We start from the raw sequence: 12,670 nt of genomic DNA on the forward strand, positions 1-12,670 counted from the left end.
AATGATCTGACTCTGCTAATTTTAAGAATCTTCAGCCAGGCATGGTGGCTCACACCTGTAATCTCAGCACTTTGGGAGGCCGAGGCAGATAGAACACAAGGTCAGGAGATCGAGACCATCCTGTCTAACACAATGAGACTCGATCTCTGCTAAAAATACAAAAAATTAGCTGGGTGTGGTGGCACGTGCCTGTGATCCCAGCTACTCGAGAGGCTGAGAGAGGAGGATTGCTTGAACCTGGGAGGCGGAGGTTGCAGTGAGCTGAGATCGCCACATTGCCCTCCAGTCTGGACAACAAACAGAATGAGACTGCCTCAAAATTGAGAAAAAAAAAAAAAAAAAAAAAAAAAGAATCTTCACTGGGTAGATTTAGGTTAAGATGGACCTCAGGAGTCATGCTCGCTACTCTAGAAGTTGTGATGGTTCTTACCTTGAGACAGTGTCACAGCCAAGAAAGCGGCCTTACCCTGCTTGTAAAGGAGTGTTATCGTTCTGACAAATGGGCATGTGAGACCCGTACATATGGACGCTGGTTATGGTTTACTTGAATCGTAATGGACGAACCATCCTTAAGTTATAAGGAGTAGGCTGACTTCGGGAAGTTTATGTGAAACTCACTTTTTTTTACTCCTACTGGACATTTTCCTTAGAAGAGAGAGCCAGAATGGCTACTAACAATTCAGGTCATATCAGAAATTATGTAATTCCGGCCGGGCGCGGTGGCTCAAGCTTGTAATCCCAGCACTTTGGGAGGCCGAGGCGGGTGGATCACAAGGTCGAGAGATCGAGACCATCCTGGTCAACTTGGTGAAACCCCGTCTCTACTAAAAATACAAAAAAATAGCTGGGCATGGTGGCGTGTGCCTGTAATCCCAGCTACTCAGGAGGCTGAGGCAGGAGAATTGCCTGAACCCAGGAGGCGGAGGTTGCGGTGAGCCGAGATCGCGCCATTGCACTCCAGCCTGGGTAACAAGAGCGAAACTCCGTGTCAAAAAAAAAAAAAAAAAGAAAGAAATTATGTAATTCCTAGAGTTACTGATTTTTAGCACGAAGACTACTTATTTAAGTGCTAAGTTACCTTTCTCTTTCTTAGGTAAAGGTTTGGCCCAACCTATATTTTGAAGTAGTTCAAAGTCCTTTGATATCTTTGCAATTCTCCATCCATACTATTTCCCATCTCCTGGTGCCTTTCTGTCTCCAAAGTCCCTAGTGGAACGCATGTTTGCTCTCCCAGCCTGGTGATGTATCCCTAATGCTATGTATTCTGTATCTCTGATTAAAGTAATCTGATTAAACTGATTCATACTAGCATAAGAAAGACCTCAGCACTCTTAGCCTTCCTAAGGATATTTTAGTTCTCCTAAAAGGCTTATTTTTAGGACCAGACACATTTTCTATTGGTAGAAATTCAAACACTGTCAACAAATAGATTGGATAAATCTAGATGGGCTTGGGGAAGATATTTTTAGTACTAAATACTGTTTATTAAATATGTATTAGGTCTCAGGGGCAGGGTAAGCACTCAACATCCATTATCTGATTTAATCCCCTCAGTGAGTCTATGCTGTAAACATCATTATGTATACTTTACAAAAGAAGAAATTGACACTCAAAAAATCAAACAATTTGCCCCCAAATCACACAACCAGTGAGGAGCAGAACTAGGTGGCGAACCTAAAAGTTTTCACTACAAAGCCCAGGGTCTTTACCATCATCTTGTCATGCCGAATTGAAGAGCAAAAATTACTTAATGGTACAGCAACTTGGAAGTTTTCTCTGTGTAACTGGTCTGATCCTCCATCCTTTCTTTCCTGCCTCTGAATTCTTAGGTAGCACTTTCATAACGACCTCTCTGGCAGTTGGAAGGGGTAGGAGGGTGCTCGGTTTTGGGGGAGCCATTAGCAGTCAACCAGTATAATTTTGTTGTGATTTGGGAACTGTCAACCTGTCCATATTTGTAGTTTATTTAATTAGGACTTCCTGTCCTATTGCAGTTGTATTTTACAGAAATCATGCCCACTACAGTTGTGATCCCTAAGCTGATGAAGCAGAGAATACAAAAGCTGAGAAAAAGCTCTGGCGATTCTAACTTTAAAAGAGGGAAAGAGTGTGTGACCCTGAAGTTGTTAGACTGATTTATGAAACTGTGGTTGGGGATATCATGGGTGGAACTTGGAGCATCTAGTGTATCTAGTGTGAGGCCAGGTTCTGCTGCAGAATGAAGATGGAAGAGAAGAACAGAGTGGCTTAAAATACGAATGTATGTTCTGTCCTAGGTGACGCACTGAAGGGACAGGAAGACTCCATTTACGTAGGCGCTCTTGTTCAGGTGCTTTACAGAAGTGCAGGACATCTGGGAGGTCCTGTTAATTGTTGTCATCTAGGACTGGAATTTCACCGTGATTTTATCCCTGTTGGTAAATGCCTTTAACTTCATTCTGGTTGAGGGACCGGAGAGCAAGTGGCAGCTGGTGTTGGAAGTCTTATAAGGCAGCAGGGCCTTGCCTCTTCCTGTCTGTGTATAGAGGACTTTTGTATTCCACAGGCATTTGAGGATCTGCATGTAAACAGCATTCGGCTAGGTTTTATTCTACATGCCTAACACATACCACCCTGGAAGTAGTTGATGGGTTATAGTGTGGAATCTTAGCAAAGGCGTTAATTACAGAAGCCTCTGATTGGTCCCATGGCTCATATTTTCATCCTCCGTTTTCTGCTACGCATCTATTGCAAATAGCTAAACGGTCCAACAGAAGTGTTAGATGTTCCTATCAGAGATGTCAGGGATCACCTGTGGTGATACAGAAGGTGGCTCTTGGCCAGGGAGCTCTTGCCCACCCCCGCCCACAGATGGCCCCCTCTACTCAGTGCTCTACTCTTTCTGCCTTGCCTGTCTCTGCTTATTCTGTGCCAGCCTCTTACCTGCAGTCAAATCTCAGTAGCAAGAGCAATAGCTAATATGACTAATGAAAGGCTGCGGAGTGGGAAGATCCCGAGTTTCTTCTGTAGACCAATGAGCCAATTAATTTGTCACTTCACCTAGTAGCATTAGACAGACTGATCGGCACAAAGGCTCAGGTGATGTGGGGGCGTTCACTCATTTTCTTTTTTTTTGGTGCCCTTAGCCACCATGGCTACTCTTGTTTACTCTCCTAAGAAGTTTCTTAATAAGTGATAGTTAATGGACACCAGTATTTCAGTATGATTCATGGGTGTCTTCTGTTTACGTTATCTTTTTATTAAAACAATTTACTCAAATAATAGTTTAGGAATTGGACCTGCTTTAAGAGACTCATTAGGTGTTGAAGTAAAGCATTAGAAAACGTTAGAAAAGTTGTTATAAATCTCTTAATATTCTAGAATTCCTTTTTTATGCTGTTTCCTTCAGTTGATTATGGCCATCGGGCTCAGCCTTCAACTTCTGAAATCAGTGTCATTTCAAACAAACCTACAGTAAACTAGTACAAGTGACTTTTCAATGCCAGTTTTCTTCTGAATTTCAAAGACAAACATCTGAAAGTCAAGAATAGTCATCTGGTTTCAAAGGAAAGCTGCTTAAAACGCAGGAGCCTGTGAGGTAATAGGAACCGTATGCTCTGACCCCCACTGTACGGGTGTTGCGGTCTTCAAGAGAGTGCACAGGAAAGAAGTATGTGGTTTTTTTTAGAACAGCTTTTTAAAAAAATACATTGTAGTAGACCTTCTGTTAAAAGAACCAAACAGGCCAGGGGCAGTGGCACACGCCTGTAATCCCAGGACTTTGGGAGGCCGAAGTGGGTAGATCACAAGGTCAGGAGTTCAAGACCAGCCTGGCCAAGATGCTGAAACCCCATCTCCACTAAAAATACAAAAATTAGCCCGGCATGGTGGCAGTCACCTGTAATCCCACCTACTCGGCAGGCTGAGGCAGGGTATTGCTTGAACCCAGGAAGCAAAGGTTGCAGTGAGCTGAGATCCGCCATTGCACTCCAGCCTGGGTGACAGAGCGAGACTCTGTCTCAAAAAAAAAAAAAAAAAAAAAAAAAAGAACCAAACAGCATTAATACGTAAAATTGGGGTTCATAAATTGAATTAAATTGTAAAACACAAGGTTTGTCTGAGGCTCTGCGTCCGAGAAGTCGTTCACTTAACCATAACCTCAGAAAGCGGGTGATTTCCCTAAGCTCAAGGGCATTTAAGATACAACTTGGCAAATGAGTCAGTATAATTTTGTTGTAATTTTGGTTCTCTGAAGAGTTTGTTGAGAGGAATAGAGTTGTCACAGTATCTATTCCCTGTGGTAATTTTATTGGCCTCCATAATTTTAACTTGAGTGTTAATTTTGGCAGTACAGAGAGCAAAAAGGGCACACATTCATCCCTAGGAGCAAAGCTGAGCAAGACTTTGAATTTAGAAAGAGAAAATGATGAAGCCTTTATTGTAAAGGAAAAAAAATTAGTAGCCAGGATTTGGAGCCATTTCTTTGAAAATTAAAGCCTAACTTTTTCAGATCAGATGAGTGTTAAAATAGTTTCCTCAGCATGATGGAAATAGAGCTAGACACCCATGCTATATGATGCTTTTATGCCAAAATTCTGCTGCATTGATACAGGATCATAGGATTTAGGAGCCTGAAGGAATCTTTGAAATCGTTTCATCCAAACCCTCATTTTACAGATGAGGAAACAGGCGCAGAGCAGATAATTGTATCTTGTTTTAAGAGACTGGGTACTTATCAAAATATCTCTTGAATGCTTTTATCAAAATATCTCTTGAATGCTTTTTTGTATTGGGAATTTCCCAATTATAAACTAGTACAGTTTCAGAACCACATTCGTAAGTGGGTTGTTTTCGTACAAGAACTTCAGTAATGTCAAAGATAACAGTTCGACCCAGAGAATAGATTACATTAACATTTGCACTGAAACATTGTATCTTAAAAGGCAAACAGCATCATTCACATGGTATGTTGTTGTTGGAAAAAATGATTGAAAGAAAGTTAAAATAGAGGATGGAGGCTGGCACTTTCAAGGCTGCATATTGTGAGGAAATTCGCCTGGGAAGATTCTGGCTTTCCTTTACTTAAACAGGTGTATGAGGCTGGGTGCTATAAGACAAAATGAAACCATTTTATGTTGGCTTCTGTAGTAGGAATCTTTTGTAAAGCTATGGGTGTCATCCAGGAAGGAGCGAGTGTATGCTGGCGTGAAAGTCACATCCCTGGAGCTGTGCTGTCCTCCTGCATGTGGACAGGCTGAGGAATTCCGAGAACCTGGATTAACAACTGTAAAAAGTGAAAATGGCATTTACAAAGGACAAGGCTTTCTTATAGGCATATATATATATATATTTTTTTTTTTTCCTGCACAAATAGAACTGAGATAAGAACAGTTTTGGAACTTGAGTGCTTAAAGGTATTTGACATATAATAGGCAGTCAGATATTTCTTGAAAGGATGAATTCTGTGTGAGAGAGTTTTTTGTTTATTAATTAATTAATTAATTAATTAATTCGAAATAACGCCAACTAAAGTAACTGACCAAGAAGTGAAAGGGAAACGTAGATGGACGGATTTAAACAGTGAAAATGGATGCACTTGGTACGGCCGTTTCCTGAGGTGGGAGTGACTCGCTGTAGGCAATTGGAGAGCAGGGTGGCGTCTGCACCACCTCTGCCTGCTGTCTGTTGTGTGAGCGATTTTAATAGTCAGCAGTTCTTTCTCCAGAGTTGCACAAGAGTGATTTTTCTCACACAAGCATATCGTGTGACTTGTCTGTATGAAAACACGGGCAGTGCCCCATCAGCATCAAGAATAAGATCTAAGCCTTCTTGTCAACCAGGATCTGGCCCCTCCTGTTCTCTGGATCTCACCACCAGCCTGCCCCAGGAGAGACTGGACCTGCTCAGCTCCCCAGGCTCAGCTCCCGGGGCTCCCGGGGCTCCAGCTGCCCCCCACGCTGCCTGGCCTGTTCTGTCTCTCCTGGAGGGGTCCATCTTCCACGCCCCTCATCATCCACCTGGCTCCTCTTTTTCTTCGTGCCAGTCAGCTGACAATGACTTCACAGGAAAGCAGTGTTCACATTTTCACTCATGCATTTTAAATGTAAATGCTCTGAAAACAGAAGTTCACTTCCAGTTGTAATATTTGCGTGTCTTTTCGCATTTTAAGTTCACTTAAAAATCTATGGAATGCTTCCTCTGTCCCAAGCACTGAGTTTGGTTTTATCTGAATTAGCCTAGATTTGACAAAAGTCCTCTGAGGACTGTACTTAACTGGATGTTTGTAAGAAAATAAAGCTGAAATAAAACCTATCTACTCCTTCTTATTTAGAGCAAGAGGATAGAATTGTAGTACTTTAGAAAGAATCTTTTAGCTGACGAAGTGCCAATGAGCTTTAAGATGAACGTGTTCTGAACTAATCCTGATGATAGAAACATCCATCCTATAAATTATAGACGAGTAAGTTATAATTCATACTTCATGCAAAATATGGTAGTTTCTGTAGATTATGTAGATTATCGTGACCAATAATATTTTAGCAGTACTCACATTCTCTTTTTTCTTCTTTGAAGAAATAAATGTGGTCCAGTAGTTGGAAGAATTTTCTCTTCTTTCTTTCTTTCTTTCTTTCTTTCTTTTCTTTTTTTTTTTTGAGACAAAGTTTCACTCTTGTTGCCAGGCTGGAGTACAATGGCATGATCTCGGCTCACTGCAACCTCCGCCTCCCAGGTTCAAACGATTCTCCTGCCTCAGCCTCTTGAATAGCTGGGATTACAGGCATGTGCCACCACGCCTGGCTAATTTTGTATTTTTTTGGTAGAGACGGGATTTCTCCATGTTGGTCAGGCTAGTCTTGAACTCCCGACCTCAGGTGATCCACCTGCCTCGGCCTCCCAAAGCGCTGGGATTATAGGCGTGAGCCACCATGCCCAGCCGGAAGAATTTTCTAGTACCATATCTTAACGATGAGTAGTTGGCTTTTTAAGCAGCTTTATATAGGATCCACAGAAGATTATGGTAAACCTGAATAATGTTTATGTTGTGTTGAGAGATACCTGTGATTCTTTCAATACAGATCTTAAGTGCATGTTCTAAACTTCACTTAATACATAATTATTCTTTCAGAAAACTTACTCATTTTTATTAATTTGTTATTGCTATATAATATTTGTATTATAAAGTTATTTTTTGATAGTAAGTGCTGTGTTTGGAGGAATGTCACTCATGCAGTTGATTTGGGGGAGTCTTAGAAATTGCACGGCCAAACTTATTTGGTCTCTTTGTTTGTTTGCAATTATTTAGCAAAAATATTAACAAAATTACAATTATTTAAGATTATTAAGAAATTCCTTGGATTCTGATGTTAAAAATGGATATTCATTCATTCTACAAATACTTGTTGGGTCAGCACCGCGTCATTCTAGGTGCTGGGAATGTGGCATTCACGTCGCCTTCTGTCATGGAGCTTACATTTGAGTGTGTGAGACAGACAGTAAGCCAGTGAGCCAAACCCAGTGCAGGGAGAGAAGGCAGTAAACTCGGCTATGTTGGAATGGCAGCAGACCAGAAGGTCAGGTGAGGGCTTTCTGATGAGGTGCCATTTGAATTGAGACCTAAAGGATGAAAAGTCAGTCTTGAAAGGTCGACCCCAGGAATATCCCAGGCCAAGGGAACAAAAAATACAAAGACCCTGAGTTGAGGAAATGCCTGGCCTGTTCAGAGAGCAGAGGAGGTTGTGAGTGGAAAGTAAGGATGGGGGTAGGGAGTGTGGTCCTCGCGTTGGGTGGACAGGCTCAGCCCACGTGGGCTCTTATAGACCCACCGAGGAGCTCAGGTTTGCTTCTTGGGGCGGCAGGCAGACCCTGGAGGATTTTATGCAGGAAGCAGTGTGTTTTCTGTTTCCCTAAGATAACCTTGGCTGCTCTGTGGAGAGGGGAGTGGTGGAGACAGGAGGGAAGGCTGAACATCGTCCGGTCATTCTGATGGATCAGGTGAGAGATGACGGCGGTTTAGGAGAGTTCTAGGGATGGAATCGAGGGAACAAACCAGGAAATATTTGGGTGTAGACAGGATTGCTGATGGGCTTGGGGTGGGAAAGGAGTTGAAAGTAATTGACCTCAGTGCAGTACAAAAATGAGATGAGGTGGAGATATTTAGAACATCCAAATTCTATTTTGTTCTATATTGTGAGTTAAAACGTATTGCCCATATTCATTATTATGGTGAAACTGAGCTTTTCCAAAGCAAATGCCATTCAGGCAGTTACTCAGAGCATGCTGCCTCTTGGAGTCGGCCGCAATGAATGAAAAGCAATTAACTGAGAACAGGGCAGTGAAACTAAACAAATTGTTTCACCTAAATCCGCAAGGAAAGCCTGACCTAAAGTGGAGCGGGGAACAAGTTTCCTCTTATCACCTCTACAAAGTCCAGAAACAGTGTGGCCTGCATTTGGGGGCTCATATTTAGTATTTTTGTATCTTTCATCTTCTGAGATGCTCTTAGTTATAATAGGCACATGTTTGAGTGAGTTAACCTCCCGAGTGATACCCAAGCCCAGAGGCACTGGAATCTGCATGGACCCTCTCTCTCTTTCCCACGTGATTTCATCTTCCTTTTCATTTGACTTTTAAAATCATCCCAGGTGACTTTCAGGTCCACATGGCTGACCTTACAACTCTGTGAGAAAGCTGGCCTCAGTAGCCCTGTCCTATACAGTGGAGGTGGAGTGAGATAAGGAATCACAGGACAGTGTCTCAGACTATATATGGCTGAGCTGTAGGGCCCGCTGGGAGGTGGGTGGAGTTCCCAACTCCCACCTCTGCTGCAGCTGGCCGCCAGCACTCAGCCAGTCTTTACATGTTTCTTATATATTTACTGATTGACAGGCAGGGTCTCACTCTGTGGCTTCTGCCCCAGGCTGAAGTGCCATGGCACAATCTCAGCTCACTATGGCCTCAACCTCCCAGGCTCAAGCAATCTTCCCACATCAGCCTCCCAAGTAGCTGGGACCACAGGCACATGCCACCATGCCCGGCTAAGTTTTGTATTTTTTGTAGAGACGGTGTCTTGTCATGTTGCCCAGGCTAGTCTCAAACTCCTGGGCTCAAACAGTCTGCCCACCTTGGCCTCCGTAAGTGTTAGGATTATAGATGTGAGCCACTTGGCCCGACCCACATTAGGTTTTAGAATAAAGACTTCGTTTGGGCTGGGCGTGGTGGCCTGTCATCCAAATGCTGTAGGAGGTGGCCAGACTGTGGTCCTAGCTACTTGGAAGGCTTAGGCAGGAGGATCTCTTGAGTTTAAGGTTGCAGTGAGCTATGATTGTGCCACTTCACTCCAGCCTGAGCCATAGAGCCAGACCTGTCTCAAACAAACAAATAGCTTTGATAAGAATTTTTCCAAGGGCATCTCTTTTTTTTTTTTTTTTTTTTAACCAGTCATCTTTTATTTGGAGGTTAATTCCATTAGGATATGAAACAATTCAGCAATAAGCGAGACTGTGTTCCTTATGGAGGGGCTCAAGCCAAGAAGGTCACGGACGGGAGTGCAGAGCTTGTCTTCAGTGGTACTTGTGTAGCCGCTCGTGCTTGAGCTCCTTGTAGGAAATGGTGTAGTTGAAGACCATGCAGCATGCCAGCACCGTGGTAAGCCCGGCGATGCTCCCCTTCTTCACGTTGATATATTTGTTATAGTACCGGTAGTAACTTCTTCGAAATGCTCCGACAATGCCACTAGGGCTGAAGTCCCACATCAAGATCCAGCTCGGCAGCTCTCCTAGTTTGACCTCCAGAAGTTTCCTGTCCTTCAATGGTAAGACTAATGCCATCTTGGAGTACTGGTGTCCGCCAGGGCATCTCTATGATGCCTATGACCCATAGGCCCCGGAAATTTGTGGCTTCTAAGTTAGGTCAGTTCGTGGCTTCTGCTGATTTTTCCCTTCTTTCTTTTCTGGATGTAGGTACTCCTGTACCTACTCCCTCTGGCAACTGGGATAATGTCTTACCCTTCTCATATGCATTTTGCAGAGAGTGGAGCCACAGTGGCGCTGAGTGGAGCCCCATGTGATCCAGGGAAAGGGGGGCATTGAACTGAGCTGGGTGTGGGAAGGGGGGAGGCCTGGGCCTGGGGCTCTGGAGTCCTGCCGCTTTGTCGGAGGCGCCTGCTGGACTATCCCACATATGCTGACCTTCTTCCCAGGCCCCACTGCCTGATTTCAGCTGCCAAACCATTTCCCATCTAGTCCATCAAAGCAGCAAGTTTTTCCCATAGGGACTCTGCACTCCTCTGCAGACTAGGAACTGTGGCTGGCACGGCTGTAGGTGCCTGGCCGTGAGGAGGCTGGTCCACCCCAGAGCAGCCAACACCTTCTTGGAGAGGGTGTTGCTTAATGCCAGAGCGTCGGTTTCCATCAGCCATGGGAGCTTATTGCAAGCATGCTTCAGAAACAGAAAAAGGAGAGATTATGTAATACATTTGGGAAATCAGATTCGAAACCTAATGGACCTTTCTGTGAGCCCTTCTGTGTTCTACTGCGGCGACACTTCACTCCTCTTTCTGTAGGACATCTTTTCAAGTGAAATCTTGGAGGACCCCAAGTGTAAAACAGGTGGCACTCAGGTGTCAGGAGCTGACTTTCCTGCTCTCCCAGCCTCTGCTTCTACTGGGGCACCTCTGTTCCAGAAATATTCCAGGGATCCTTGCAGCATAACTTGAGAATCACAGCACTGTGGCGTAAAGACGAGACATGAAGACAGATATTTGCATTGTAGGTTGACATCTCAGTAGTCACCGTTCACCTCCCCTGTGATGCTGGGTCTTCAGCCTCTCCTGCCTCCATTGGCCCTTTTAGTGTGCAGGAGGCCACAGTCTCGGAGAGAATTGTAATGTGCCTTCTCCTGCTCCTCCCAGGCCATCATCCCCATGGCCACCACAGTCATCTTTCCGAAATTCACACCTGCCTTTGACCTTCCATGGCTCACCATCCCTAATAGAACACAGAGCTTGCACACCCAGCTCTGTGCATGGTCATCCCCACCTACCTATCTCCCTTCTCTCCTATGCCCCAGAAAACATCTGTTTATAGGTCCTAGCCCCCCCAGGGACACACCTGCTCTTGAGCACTGTGTTCAGATTACAGCTCCCTGGTGAAACCTTGGAACTTCCTGCTTCTGGGTCCCACCCTCACCTCCAGGTGGTGGTATCCTCCCTCTCCTCTCAGCTCTCAGGTGTCCTGTTCTCTTGTGTGCCTGCCACACAACACTGGGACTTTGATCTACTTTTCTGTCTCCTCCACTTAAACAGAAACTGAGGGCAGAGATATCTGGGAAGAAGCGCACACTCACTCTGCCTGCAGCTCCCATTCCCCCAGCAGACGCGTAAAGGCATTCAATGTTTGAATGAATGAATCAAGTTACACAAATGCAATTTGTTGAGATATGAATGGCGGTCATTAAATAAATCAGCTCCAAGTTAATAAAACCAGAAATAAAAGCCTGTTGTTGCAAGACTTTCAGTTCTCGGACTATGTCAATGAGATCTCAGATGTTAGTTTTATTTGTTGAGGCAGTAGGAGCTTCCACTGCATATGGAAGTCTTTCCACCTGAGTGGAAATGGTAAGCAGCTTCTGTGTTCAGAGCTAACTGTGTTCATCAGACCAGGGCTGGGTGGATGTGTGAAGGTGGGAGGGGTGTGGATGCATGAAAGTGTGTGTCTGACAGATGACTGGGTCTTTCAATGAACTACTCACTTGAAAATTGTCTTTCTGCAGGTGATGTATCACCAATCAGTATGTCTCCCATCAGTCAGTCTCAGTTTATTCCACTCGGGGAAATCCTCTGCTTGGCCATCTCAGCAATGAACTCGGCAAGAAAACCTGTCACCCAAGAAGCACTGATGGAGCACCTGACCACGTGTTTCCCAGGTAACAAAGCGGGAACGTAGCATTTTCCAGGTGGCGGTATGCTCTGGTCACCCTAGGGCCTCACATGGACTATTCTTCCCATGTTTAAAGATAATAGGAAAAAAGCATTCCCCAAAACTGACCAGAAACTTTCCTTACCTCTGTAATTAAAAATTCAGACTCCTGTATGACATCAAAAATAACTGCTTCAGCTGTCATGCTTTTTAAATTGGCACTGAGAGGGAGAAATTAATTTAGAATCCATGAAGAATCTGGCAAAAATGACCAAGACTCCCATCAGTCTTTGCAACCTAATCTTTAAATACGTGAACGTGAGGGTCCAACAACTGAAAATTTTAGTCCTAAGGAATGAAACTACGGAAAGGGTCATGTCAAAAATTAACGTATCTTACATATGAGTGTCATGGCTTGACAAGTTTCAAGAAAATAATATTTGAAAAATTAGTTAAGATTTTGTTTTAAAAAATAAAATACTTAAACTTTTCTCTTAAATATTATAAAAAGGAGGCAACAGCCCAGCTGCTGTGTGAGTGGCATTTGATGCTTTCAGTGCTGGAAGGTGTTAGGAAGGGTGACAAGCTGCGGAACGCAGGACCCTTTCAAGAGAGCCCGTGTAATTATCACCCTGCCCCCAAATGGAGGTCCTGCCAGAGCTGCCAATCTCATGTTTCAAGAGAATCTGGAAATTGGGTTTTATGGGAAATCTCTACCTTTCCTTAAATATTGACAGGTGTGTGTGTGTGTGTGTGTGTGTGTGCACATTATAAAA

The 12,670-nt window shown here is 43.9% G+C and overlaps 1 protein-coding gene and 1 pseudogene across 7 annotated transcripts in view; one reads left to right on the plus strand and one right to left on the minus strand.

Moving 5' to 3' along the window:
- The window catches only part of STOX2 (storkhead box 2), a 231,670-nt gene that overhangs the window by 197,046 nt on the left and 21,954 nt on the right, over positions 1–12,670 (plus strand). For all 7 annotated transcript variants that reach the window (XM_039468366.2, XM_039468367.2, XM_039468368.2 and 4 more), the window contains one exon: positions 11,749–11,901. In XM_039468366.2, the coding sequence (XP_039324300.1) occupies positions 11,749–11,901 (153 nt within the window). The remainder of the gene's footprint in view (positions 1–11,748; positions 11,902–12,670) is intronic.
- LOC101031595 (ATP synthase F(0) complex subunit f, mitochondrial pseudogene) lies at positions 9,479–9,820 on the minus strand (annotated as a pseudogene).

Source organism: Saimiri boliviensis, chromosome 3, assembly GCF_048565385.1.
Source record: "Saimiri boliviensis isolate mSaiBol1 chromosome 3, mSaiBol1.pri, whole genome shotgun sequence".
NCBI classification, from domain to species: Eukaryota; Metazoa; Chordata; class Mammalia; order Primates; family Cebidae; genus Saimiri; species Saimiri boliviensis.